The 13,743-nt window shown below is 37.3% G+C and overlaps 1 protein-coding gene across 2 annotated transcripts in view; it reads left to right on the forward strand.

Moving 5' to 3' along the window:
• Positions 1–13,743, forward strand: part of EXOC6B (exocyst complex component 6B) — a 682,873-nt gene that overhangs the window by 389,064 nt on the left and 280,066 nt on the right. For both annotated transcript variants that reach the window (XM_006151262.3, XM_006151263.3), the window contains exon 17: positions 11,966–12,100. In XM_006151262.3, the coding sequence (XP_006151324.1) occupies positions 11,966–12,100 (135 nt within the window). The remainder of the gene's footprint in view (positions 1–11,965; positions 12,101–13,743) is intronic.

Genomic DNA, 13,743 nt, shown 5'->3' on the forward strand with positions numbered 1-13,743 from the left:
AGAGAGAGAGAGAGAGAGAGAGAGAGAGAGAGAGAGAGGGAGGGAGGAAGTAAGAGAGTGAGAAAGGAAGCTGCCAGGTCCAGGACTCGAACCACAATCGGCCATGTAAGAGTCCTGCACCTTAAGCCTACACACTACCTGCTGGCCCTAAGAATTTGCTTTTCTTCTTTCTTGAATCCCAGTGAGGACAGGAAGTTTATATTAATTTTGTGAACTAGCTGTTCATTCTAACTCTTTTTTATTTATTTATTTATTTTCTTTCTTTGCCATAAGGTACGTGTACTCTTTGGACAGAGAAAGAGAGAGGGAAAATGAGGAATCGTTCCCAGGGAGAATGGCCAGGCTTCCATCCCTACTCCTCCATTCTCCTCTTGAGATTTTGGGCACGCATTGACACATATCAGCGAGGTCTGGGACTCAAACCACAGTGAGCCATGTAGGAATCCAGTTCCTAACCCCCACTCCACCTGCTGGCCCTCTTCATTATAACTCTTGATGTAATTCTTAGGCCATTCAGTTTAGCAGTCTGTTAAAAGGCCTTTTTAAAGAAGTAGCCTAGAAAGAGCTCGGTCTGATACAACTTTTATCCCTGAAGAGTAATTTAGTTGCAGCTGTGCCATTGGTTTACTGTGACTTCTTAAGAGAAAGGCCTACCTTTTCAGACTGCATTTTCCTGATCCATCATCTTCACAGGGGGATTGCACAGATCTGGTAGTGATGGGGAAAAAAAATTAAATAGAAACCCCCAAAATAGATTTTTATCAAGGAAAAACCATATCATAATTCTTGGTACTATTATATTTCATTAAATGCTAAACACTATTTCTTAGTCACTGTGTGTTTTTTTGAAAATGTTTCTTGGCATATGACTGAAAGAATATTCACATACATTTATTTAGTTTGGCTATTATGATGTTATATACATTTGTAAACACAAACACATAAAGTGATTTTTTTCCATCACCAACCAGAAAATATTTGAAAAATATACTATTCCCTTTTGCAAAGAGAGAACATTATATCCTTTAAAAAAATAACTAAAGTGAGTTTTACATCTGGAAACATCATTATAATAGATTACATTTGTGGAGTAGTTTATGTTCTTCAAAGCACACTCACAATTTCATTTGGTACAGTAATATTCGAAGCAGGCTAGGCATATGTTATTATTCCCATTTTATAGAAAGCATAACTAGAATTATAAGGAGATTGTCCAAGGTCATATAGCTAGCAAAATGTAGAAAGGAGGTAGAAATCTGTTTTTTCCCCCAAATCTATTTACTTTTACTGTGTTGTTCTCCCTTTCATAATGTTTTAATTATTTCATTGTAATGAAGATTGCAGTTTTACAGGAAGTTCATAATAACATGGAAATTTGTCTAATTAGATATAATTTTGTCAGGGAGTAGAAATCAACTCAAATAATAGAATTATTACAAGCATACAATCACAGAATTCTATTTCAGTATGTCAGATAATTCTCTGAGGACTTAAACGTTCCTATAAAGAAATGCCTATCTGTCTGTCTTGTTTTGATGTTACATGGTTATCCCATATCTTCTTTTTCTCTCCTATGCTTTATCCTTTTATCTTTTTTCTATTTACATGCTTTCTTAAGTCTTCTCATTGCTTCTTTGAGCCAATTCAACATCACCTTTCAGTTCTAGCTCGGATTGCCTTGTTCTCTCAAACCTCATTAACTCCTAGTTCAGTCTGCAAGTGCAGGTATTTTCCTAGGACTGCTTATCCCAGGTCTGTGGAAGAGCACTGAGCATCAGTTAAGAGTATACGCTCTAATACATACTGCCAGGGCTCCAGTTCTGGCTTTCCCCTGAATAGTTATGTGATTGAGTGAATTATTTGGCTTTCTGTGTAAAATGGGGATAACAGTAGCTTGAATTTCATAGGATTGTTTTGAAAATTAAATGAGCATGCAAAGTACTCGAAACAGTGTTTGGTACATAGTAAGTAGATACTGAATGCATATTGCCTGTCATTATTAAGAGGTCTGAGCATGCAAGTAGTGATTGTTAGGAATAGTAGAGCAATGGAGTTTCTTAATTAAGAGAAGTCAGAAAGTTAGAACAAGATGTCCTATGAAGATAGTAACTTACTAACTTTACAATACTTATTGTCTCCTCAGTGCCAGTAACTGATCCAAGCCTTTAGGATAAATCAGTGAACAACAACTGTAAGAACAAGAGATTCTTGCTTACTTTTTAGTGAAGAAAAGCAGATAATAAATAATAAACAAAACAAATAAGTAAATCATGTAGTATGATAAAAGGTGATGAATGCTATTGGAAGAAGAAAAGGTACCTGGGTTAAGGAAATCAGAAGTCTGGTGAATGTTGCAGGTTGGTCTTATTTTAGAGCAAGATCTTGAGGGTAAGTTATCATTGAAGGGGCAAGAGCATTCTAGGCAGAGAGTGTAACTAGAATGAAGATCTGAAGATAGGGAAGTTCTTGGCAAGGTTAGGAAGTAATCAGGAAGCTGTGGTAGCTGGAATGGTGTGAACAAAGAAAAGTATGCAGCAGATTAGACCAGAGAGGTCCATGGCAGGTCATTGTAAAGCCTTTGGCTTTTCTTTTCCATGAAATGGGGAGCCATTGAGGGATTCTTATTAGCAACATGATCTGCCTTATATTCCAAAAGAAACACGTTGTCTGTGGTAGAGAATATACTGTAGAATGAAAACAGGGAGACTAGTTAGAGAAATGAAGGAAAAAGGATTTCGGTGTGACCACACTTCATTAAGGGGTACTCTCTCTCTCTCTCTCTCTCTCTCTCTCGTACATGCACCCTCTGACAATGAAAAAAGAAACACATATATTATGTTGAATGGTGGGGTCTTGAGAGGAGCTAAGTGATTGGGTGGGTAGGGCAAGGGGCCCCCAGGATTGAGTGCTGGTGAGCTTATAAGAAGAGGAAATGAAGCTATAACAGTAATCCAGTGATGTTTGGTGGAATGTTGAATGATAGCCATGGATAGTGATGATGTCTTAGGTGTGGAGCTGGAGTATTTTTCTGATTATTGGATGTAAAGGAAGTGAGAAAGTCAAGAGTTGAAGACAACTGAAGTTTTTTGACTTTAACAACTAGAAAACTGTATATACCATGAACTATGATAGGTAGAGCTAATTTGGGGTGGGAGAAGATTGGGAATTCAATTTTAAATATCTTAAATTTGTAGTTTTTATTAGACATACCATTTGAAGTGTCAAGGAAGCAGTTGTATATATGAGTTTGGAGTTTTGGAGAGAGTTTTAACCTGGAGATAAAAAATTGGGAGCATATAAATAACATTTATAACCATGTAACTGGAGAGTATCATTAAGGGAATTAGTAAAGATGTACAAGAGAAGAGAATATAGGACTGAATGCTTGGGCGTTGTAATATTAACACGTCATGAAAAAAGAATGGCAAAGGAGATTGGTGAAGAGCTACTAGAGAAGCAAGAAAACAAAAAACAAAAACAAAAACAAAAACAGAAACAAGAATATGATGTCTTGGGAGCTAGGTAGAGCAAGTATATGAAGAAGGCTAGAGAGATCGACCATGGCAAATACTGTTAATAGATACAATAAAATGAAGATTAAAAATTGCCATTCAGTTAATTTCTATAGTAATTTGTAGTAAGTCAGTAACCTTGATAAGAGCACTTTTAATAGAATGGTGGTAGGAAACTCCTGATGGTGTATAAGTCCTGTACAGAAGAATTTCGCATAATTTATGTGGATACTATCCCCTGGCTATAGTTTGAATATATCTCCCCCAAATTCATGTGTTGAACAATCAACAGGATTGGGAAGGTTAAAAACTTGTATCAATTATTGGGTTGAAGGGCTGGGACCATAGCATAGTGGTTTGGGGAGCTGGATCCCACAAAGCTCCACCACAGCATGGCTAAGAGAAGCAGGGAAGACACAGGGTGCATGTACAGAAAGCATGGTCTGTTTTCCACTGGGTCTCTGCCTGCTTATTTCATCTTCTTATAAACTCACCAGCACTCAATCCTGGGGGCCCTTTGTCCTGCCCGCCCAATCACTTAGCTTCAGCTTCTCCCAAAGACCCTACCATTAAACATAATATATGTGTTTTTTTTTTTTTTTTTGAGAGAGATTTTCACTATAGGGCGTGTGCGCTCGCCAGACAGACAGAGAGACATAGAGACAGAAAGCGAGAAATCACCCCCCAGGGGGGGATGGTCACGCCACAATCCCGTCTCCTCCATTCTCCTCTCGGGATCTTGGGCATGCACGCACACGTGCCCGGTGTGAGTTTTAAGCCACCGGATCCGGGACGCAAACTGAGGTCGCCTACATGGGAGTCCAGCGACATAGCCATTACGCTAACTGCTAGTTCCTGTTTTTTTTTTTTTTTTTTTTTAATTGTCAGAGAGTGCCTGTAAGAAAGACAGAGAGAGAGAGAGAGAGAGAGAGAGAGAGAGAGAGAACCCCTTAATGAAGTGTGGTCACATCAAAATCCTTTTTCCTTTATTTCTCCATACATCAGGATTTTGTTCATGCATACACATGCCCATCGCGTTTTTCAAGTTGCCAGAAGCAGGACTCTAACCCCAGTTGGCCATTTGGTGGAGACTTCCTGATGCCAGCCTCACATCTTTGACTTTCCAGCCACCAAACCCATGAGTCAAATAAACCTCTATTTATTATAATTCACCCAGTCTCAGGTATTTTTGTTAATAACACAATAGCAAATTAAGATGCTCCTTAAGGAGTTCAGTCTGGGCTTCGCTTAGTAACTTTCTTCTAAAAAGTAGTGTGGAAGGAAGGAATAGGCAACTTCACAGTGAAGAAACCCAAAAAATTGCCTCCATCATCGGGCAATCAAGGTTAACCTCATCAGTGATAAGGTATGGACCGTGATAGCAGGGGCCTTTGATGATATGATGAGAGGGCACTTCAGCTCTGTGGTTACCGTCCATAAGTCTGTGACTCTAGTCTCTTTCGATGAATAAACATTAACCAAACCAAACTTTAAGGATATTCTGTAACATACTTGACCATTACTTTTTTAAACTGTTGGTGTGTCGAAAAGAAAGTAAGTCTGAGAAGCTGTTAGTATTAAGTACCTAGTTTTGGTTATGGACATGGATTAAAGTGAGACTAGCCAGTATGACTGTTTATTTCTTTAAGCCATATGAAGCTAGAAGATAGAATAAATTAGTCCAGATCAATAATAGTTTTCAGAGGGCCAGCTGGTGACATGGTGGTTAAGGTGGCTGGATCCCATATAGCTGGCTTTGCAGTTTGAGTCCTGGACCTCATGACTTGAAAAACACACCAGATGTGTGTATGTGTGCCCAAAATCCCAGGAGGAGAATGGAAGAGAAGGGATTGCAGTGTGGCCATACCCCCTGGAGGGTGATTTCCCTCTATCTTTCCATCCTTCTCTGGAAAGCATGCACACCCTACAGTAAAATAAAGAAACAACAAACAAACAAACAAAAATCTCAGGAATTAGCAATATATTCTGATACTTTAGTATTTATAATATATTTGTTATTTTTATTATTATTGGTATTATCCCAATTTTTTAAATTTTTGATTTCTTTTATATATTCAATCACATATGGGCTGCTCTTTCTGGCAGGGAGGGGGCGCTCTGAGATCAGGCAAGCTGGGCTGGAGCCAGAGTTAGAGCTGGGTCTGGGGCCAGTGAAAGGCCCTGCCTCAGTTTCCCGGACTGGCCAGGGGGCTGCAGATGGAACTGGGATCAGTTTTATCTCAGTTTTAACATGATCAAAAGATAATGAGTAATTTTGCTTGGGGCCACACTACCAGTAAGTACTTTGAAATTAGATTTGGGATAAGTCTTGAAAAAAGTTTTCTTTTAAAATAAGATTTGGAATAAGCATTGAAATAAGATTTCTTTTAAAATTCTAAACCTGGGGCCAGCAAGTAGTGTGGTGGCTAAGGGTGGTGGACTCCCACGTGGCCAACCACAATTCGAGTCCCGGACCTGGCTGCCTGATTTCTCCTCGCTCTCTCTCTCTCGCTCTCTCTCACTCTATCCTTCTCTAGTCAAGTTAAAATGAATAAATATATAAATTAATTAAGTTAAATAAAAAAATTCTTTAAAAAATCTAAATATTTTTATTTTCATAATATGCTCATTTAAAAACACCAGTATTATGTGAAGAAAGGAAATATACCAGTTTATTAATCTCGGAATATTAAAAGAAAGCTTTTTCTTTCTTCTTTTTTTTTTCAAGAGAGATTTTTGCTGTAGGGCACATGTGCTCACGGAAGAAACAAAGAGACCAGAAAGCAGAAAATCACCCACTCTGCAGTCTTTTTCCTATTGTCCTCTTGGGATTTGGAGCATACATGCACATGTGCCTGGTGTATTTTAAGCCATTGGGTCTAGGACTTGAACCACTGCCAACTATGTGAGAGTTGAATGACATCACCATTATGCTATTTGTTGGTTCCAAAAGGAAGTTTTCCCATAAATTAAAGGAAATCTTTGTGAAGAGTGTATCTATGGAAAGGCTTAAGATAAATTTCTACTCACATATAATTTTCTTAGTCTTCCTTGATCACCTGTCTCAAAATGGCTGAGACCTATCATCTCTTTATAGCTCCTTATCCTCAATCCTATTTACTGTGTCTATTATATTAGGCTGTTGAGAAAGTCAGGATGTATTTTCCTATACAAAAAGTGCATCATGACGTTCACGACAACTCAACAGTATAAACATTATACTATATATGTGTATGTGTTTACTACAATCTTCCTAGGGCCAGAAACTTTGTCTGTCTTAGGTAAAATTATGTATAGCTATATTACAATGCCTTGGCACATGGGGAATTCTTATTTGATGAAAGAAAGAAGAAAGAAAGAAAGAAAGTAGATAAGTTGGTTTGGGGACAAAGTCAAAATTCAGAGTGCCTATTCATACTGAACATTTATATATTTTTTCTTAATATTCACCAGAGAGTGAGTGTGCATGTATGTGAGAGAGAGAAAAAAAAAAAGAGAGAGTGAAGGTGGGAGAGAGAGATGAGCACCCTTCACAGGATCTGGTCATACCAGAAACTCTTCCTTCAGTCCTTCAGACAATAAGATCTTGGAAACCCACATTTTCCCAGTGTGTTTCAAGCTGACCAGACAGGGGATTTGAACCATGGCCACTATGTGGGACTCAATTTTTCTTGAGCAGCATGTTAAGATAAATTTCTACTATGCCACAGAGGTGACCCTAAATTTTATGATTAAAATCGTGCCCAGGAGACCTGAAGAAATAATGAATGTTTTGCACTCATCCTTTGATTTTAGATCGATGACCATATGAATCTATCGTTTTATTTATAACTAGCATTCCATTTACCTCCACCTCCTGTTATTAATAGCGATGATACGGCTCAAATAAGGTTGACACATTTTATACTTAAGTCTTGTCAAATATGAGCTTTGTACTGGACCTTCAAATTTGGACTCCATGGTTCTATGTATTTTAGTACTTTAATCTTGGAGCTGGTATGGGTAGCTTTTTGTACCAGTGAAATGGAAATAAAATCCCTAGAAGTCTTAGGGGTAGTTTATTTTTGTGATGAGAACCAACATTGCTGTGTAGTTCTTTGTCTTCTTACAAATCTGACTGTTGAGAGGGTTTGGTGGTGTGGAGAGGAGTGACTTCTCATTTTCTTGTGTTGGGTTATTCCTTGGACCTCTGTGTACTGAATTATCTGCTTCTGGACACAAGCTAATAGTAGTTTGAATGTAAGTAGATATATACACTCTAAAAGTAATTTATAGTTTGAAAATGGAAACCTTGGGGCCAGCATGTGACATGGTGGTTAAGGTGCAAGACTCCCACATGGCTGGCCACTGTTCAAGTCCTGTACCTGGAAGCTTACTTTCTCACCTTCCTTCACTCTCTCACTGTCTCTCTCTCACAAGCATATGTGCCATATAGCAAATTAAATAATAATAATAAATAAAATTTAAAAAAGAAAATGGAAACCTCTTGGAGTTTAGAGCTTAGATAATGAACAATAATGGAAAAGGAAGACATTATGGAGTTTGCCAAGAACGGAACAATTGGGCTAGCCAAGTGGTGTGGAGGTTAAGGCGGCTGGACTCCCACATGGCCAAACCGCAGTTTGAGTCCCAAATCTGGAGCTTAAAAATCATGCTGGGCATGTGTGTGTGTGCCCAAAATCGCAAGAGGAGAATGGAGGTAAAGGGTTTGTGGGTGGCCATCCCCTTGGGGGGGGTGATTTCTCACTTTCCCTCTCACTGTCTCTCTATAGTGAGCATACCACCCTATAGCAAAAACCTTAAAAAACAAGCAAAAAATCAGCTGTCATTTTATTTCAGGTTGTACTGGGGTGTTTGGAGCAGTGTTGGAGAAGAAGTGACCTCTGCAGTGTAATCTGTGTCTTTCTCGTTAGATTCTCTTTGATTCCAGGAAGGAGAGACTGAAAGTGTTCTAATTCTTAACATATTTTAACTTAAATGTCTTCTGTCATTTAGTTGTAAGAGATGGCTGTTTGCTTTATAAAGTTTTCTTTTTGGGGAACAAATTCTTATAGAATTTAAACCTTTGAATAAAAGACAACTGATATCTAATCTGTTGTTAGTTCCGTGTCCTTGAAACAATATAAAGGGCATTTTGTATTGCTGTAGTAATGTAGTTTGTAAAAGATTGAGAAATTGGAGTTAAAAATATCATCAAAGGAGCTCAAGCTCTGATGGAAGTTGATATCTGAAATTGCTTCATTTCATCCTTAAATTCAAAATTACCCCCAAAGCATCTGGTTTTACATTCGTAAATGCCCTTGTAAGGATTTTGGTAGCTGTCATTCAGGAGTAGAGATCACTTAGACCTCATTAACAGACAATATTCCCTCTGAAAATGACATGGTATCTACTGTAATCCTAGAGTGTTTTAATAGTCTATTCTATACTCAGCAATGAAACATTTCAAAAGTGACTGACAGTCAATTGATGCAATTCATGGTGATCTTTTGTGGTGACAGATCTTTAAAAAGTCATGGGAAATTACTACTGTACCCGGTGAAGCCGCCTCCTTTTTTTCTTTTTTTTTTTTTAAACTGCCAATATCCTGCAAAACAGGACAATTTTCTCTTTGACTGCCACTGTTTTTTATTTCGATAACATGACACGATTCCTCCTTATTATTAGGAATTCTTTTGATAGACAGAATGTGTTCCCTATAGGTAATGCTGATTTTAAAATAGAAATTCTTCAGTTCTCCAAATTAACTCTCTTACTTTTCTGATTTCTACATCAAGACAACCTTGTCGGTAGCCACCTTCCCACTCAGGAAGAAGAGTGATTTAATTTAGACACTTTAAATGTTTTAAAATGATTTTAGTTCTTCTCTGAAAGAGAGGTTGGTTATTTTGGTGGGTGTTTTTTCTTAGAGCTCTCTGAAGTTAAAAGGCTGATGTTTTGGATAATTTTATAGCAGACAGCAGTCTTGTGTCCAAAACCCCAGATTTCCCAGTTTGAACTCTGACATGAATGGAAACGGGTTTCTGGTGAATATGAACTTGTCTGATGGGTTGTGGGGAAAAATACAGAAATCTAGTTTCAGTGTTGCCCAGTCTTTTCTAAGACAAGTTGTTGGAACCGCATCTCCAGGTCTTTTTGCCCTTTGTCATTGTGTTTCAAAAGCAGCGGTTAAAAAAAAAAAGAAAAAAAAGAAAAAAGGCAGCCGTTCATGTCCTGGACCCGGTGGCTTCAACTCACGCCTGGTGCGTGTGCATGCATGCCCAAGATCTCGAGAGAATGGAGGAGAAAGGATTGTAGTGTGGCCATCCTCCCCTGGAGGATGATGTCTCGCTTTCTGTCTCTCTGTCTCTCTCTGTCTTTCTGGGGAGCACACACTCCCTATAGCCAAAAACCTCTCAAAAAAAAAAAAAAAAAAAAAAAAGGGAGCTGTTTTTCCAAGATCTTCAAGCTGATCCTTAGTGGAGTTGGAGGTGCTTTTTGCCCTTAGTCCAACCCATTGCTAAAGCTTTGTAGCTATGAGTTGACATGTATTTTCTGAGAATGAAATGTTTGCTTTAGCCCTGTGCTGGGTGTTATGAAGGTAAGAATGTGCATTCTGTCTTGAGGCCTATTTATATTTTTGTTCAGTATTTCACAACGTATTACATATTACAGTGATTCTTACTGAAATATAATTCCAACATTTAAACGTTTTGAGATTCCATTTCACTGTAAAAAGCTGTTGTACCTCCCTTTGTCTTTAGTTCCAATTTCTTTTTGTGTTTTCTATCTACTCTCTCCTTGGCTTGGTATCTCACTAGACTAAAAGAAGACCTAAATTTACCCATAGCCTTTCACATCAACTCTCTCCATATCTCCCACAACTGTGCCATGAGACATATACTTGTGAAAATAAAAAGTAAAGGATGTAGAAAGGGGAAAGCTTCCATTCTATTTCCTCTTTGTATTTCTTTTAGATTGTAGGAAATATGAATCATTTCAGTAGTTTTATAGGTAAGAAATAAATAGTAGGTACCACTTCTTTCTTTTCTTTTCTTTTTTTTTAAGAGAGACTAGAATAAAGCATAACGAGGTGTATTTAATAGCTGATCTAGAGTCTGATATTTCAGTCCTAACATACTCAAACATGTAGCACCCTGGAGCTGCCATCTTATGTGTAAGCTAAAAGCACCGGCAGAAGTCATCCAGTTGAGTCCATGATTTGAAGGTAGATGATATGGATTTGACTGTTAATTCCACTGAGATTATGTAATCAAGAGAAAATCGCTTTGTTTCTATTTCTGTTGAGGTAAAAGTGGAAGCAATAATACTGCCCATTTAACCTACTTCTCTGGGGTTATGGTAAGATACAGTAAGAAAATGAGTCATGAAGTTCTTTAGAAATATTAATTCTATACAGACAGTAAGAGTTATTCTTCCTCATAATCTTCCACAATCAATTTATAGAAAATGACTTTTCATCTTACCAGTACTGTCTTTTGGAAAGCTCTGTGCATTAAGAAAGGGAAATGCAGTTGATCGTTGAACATGGGTTGAACTACATGAGTCCACTTACACACAGATTTTTTTTTTCAGTAAATACTATAATTGAATTTTCTTTATGATTTTAATATTTTCTTTTTTCCAGCTTATTTTATTAAAGAACATAGTATATAATACATCTTATATTAAAATATGTATTGACTATTTACATTATTATCAGGCTTCTGGTCAATTATTGGCTATTAGTGGTTAAATTTTTTAGGCTGTCGAAAACTACATATGGATTCTCAACTGTGTGGGGGCCTGGTACCCAAACTTCAGCATTGCTCAAGGGTCAACTAAAGTCTTAACAGAGTATTGAGTCTTCACAATAACTCTGTGGGTTAGAGTTATTATTAACATTTTATAAATAAGAAAACCAGCTTGGGAAAGTTAAGAGTCTTTCAAAATCAATAATTTGTAAGTGGTTAATCCCTTGGTTTCTTTATGACTTCATTGCCCTTGTCCGTTCTGCCATAGACCAATGCAGTTTGTTACTATACCGCCGTTTATTCTAACACCTCTCTAATTCATCATGCTTAATGTTGAAACTTCGTTTTGCTATTCCAGTTATTCTTATTCTTTTAGTGGGAGTTCATTTCATTCATTTCGAAGTTATTTATTGGCAAGCACTATGCTAAATAGGAGTGGTTTTGTTTTTAGTATAGTCTTCTTTAAACATAAGAAAACACACATTTAATATAGAGTGACTAGTATGCTTATAATAGGGAGAAATACAAGTGTTTGGAAGGTCAGGGGTGACTTTTTGGAGGAAATTAGGTGTGATAGGTAAGCCCATGCCTTGGCATGCTCTGCAGAATGATACAGCCTCTTCCATGAGGCCTTTCATATGTTTGTACAGTCAGATTCATACTGAGCCACACATCCTGTGGTGAATAGTAGAATGACTTTTACATGTGCTTGCTTTTCAGCTTGTCCAGATTATTATCAATACAACACACCTGGAGAAATCCTGTAAATACTTGGAAGAATTCATCACCAATATCACAAATGTGCTTCCAGAGACAGTGCACACCACCAAGCTCTATGGTACAACAACTTTTAAGGTGAGAGGCCCTATTGAACTGTTGGCCACTTCTGGTGTGTGTTCTAGCTAGTGTGACTTTATTTCCAGGATGTTTTATAACATGCTCTTGAGAACAAGATCTTAGAATAGGTGTCACTTTTCTCCTCTGTTTTATTAGAGGGAAAAAAATACAAATACTAGTTTTGGTGTGTTTAAATTTAAAAAACCCAAACTACTACTGTATCTTCTAAACTCCTCTTCATATTTTGTACATATATCCTAAGTTGACTTCCACCGCAGTCAAGAGTTTTTAAGCACAATCTAGATAACCATGGTTATGACTTATCATCATCATCAATTGAAATTTGTTAGTTGTCCCTCCACCCCCTGTCCTGTGACTAATTTTTCAATCTTAAATTTTAAGAGAAATTTCTGCCCCTTGCTATTATAGTTGGCAGTTCTGTAATCATTTCACAAAGGCACACACTAATTTTGATCTAGTGTTAGAATGAATGGAAAAAATTATATACTCTTCACAGAACAAAAAGATTCATGGTAGGTAAGTTTCTGAAGGGTAAATGCTTTAACTTAGAAAAGCCTCGGTAAACTTTATATTACCATTTGAGTTTTCAATATATTAAGCAGAAAAGTAACAGAGCAACATCACAAACATTAGAAGGGTAGATTCATACCTAGAGGTTAATTTTGGTGGTTTGAATTTTTGTTACAGTTGTTCGTATTTCATTGTTTTAGTTTTGAAACATATTCTGTGTCATTCTTTTGAAATTCAGAAATTGATGTTACTTAGATATATAGTTGTAGAGTTGAAACGAGGATATGCATCCCCTGGTGTTTACTTTTCATTTTTGTATCCTCTTTATTTTTTTATTTTTTATTTTGGAGAGGTTTTTGCTATAGGGCGTGTGCTCTCGCCAGACAGAGAGAGAAAGAGAGACAGAAAGCGAGAAATCACCCCTCAGGGGGGATGGTCACGCTGCAATCCCTTCTCCTCCATTCGCCTCTTGGGATCTTGGGCACGCACACACACGCGCCCGGCGTGAGTTTTAAGCCACCGGGTCCGGAACACGAACCACGGTCGACTACGTGGGAGTCCAGCGACATAGCCATTACGTTAACTGTTGGTCCCTGTATCCTCTTTATTTGTTGATACTTTCCTTTGAGAGAAGGCATGAGAGATGAAATCAAATTAGATTCATACTTCATACCGCTATTGCATTTTATAAGAGATAAAAATTGTTTGCATAGCTTATTTTTCTGTTGTAAGAAAACAATGTGATGTTGAACCACACAATATTCTTTTGTACCTGTGTGATTAGATCAGCTGCTAGACTTTTACAGATTCATTGGGTGACCATGTATTGTTTCAAATAACCAATAAAATTACATAAAATGAAGCTCACTATATATCATGTATTTATATCATTGCTTCCCAAATTTTCAACTACATATGTTTATATTAATATTGGTGTTCTTTTAGTAAAGAAAATAATTATTTAATAAAGAGACCTTGAAAATTAATATTAAAAATATGACAAGAACTTTAAGGGATTCAGAATGACCCTAGACAGTTTCATAGGAATTATGATTACTCTCTCTCTCTCTCTCTCTCTTTTTTTAAGAGAGATTTTGTGCCATAAGGTGTGTGCACTTGCTGAAGGGAAA

Source organism: Tupaia chinensis, unplaced genomic scaffold (assembly GCF_000334495.1).
Source record: "Tupaia chinensis unplaced genomic scaffold, TupChi_1.0 Scaffold000316_1, whole genome shotgun sequence".
NCBI classification, from domain to species: Eukaryota; Metazoa; Chordata; class Mammalia; order Scandentia; family Tupaiidae; genus Tupaia; species Tupaia belangeri.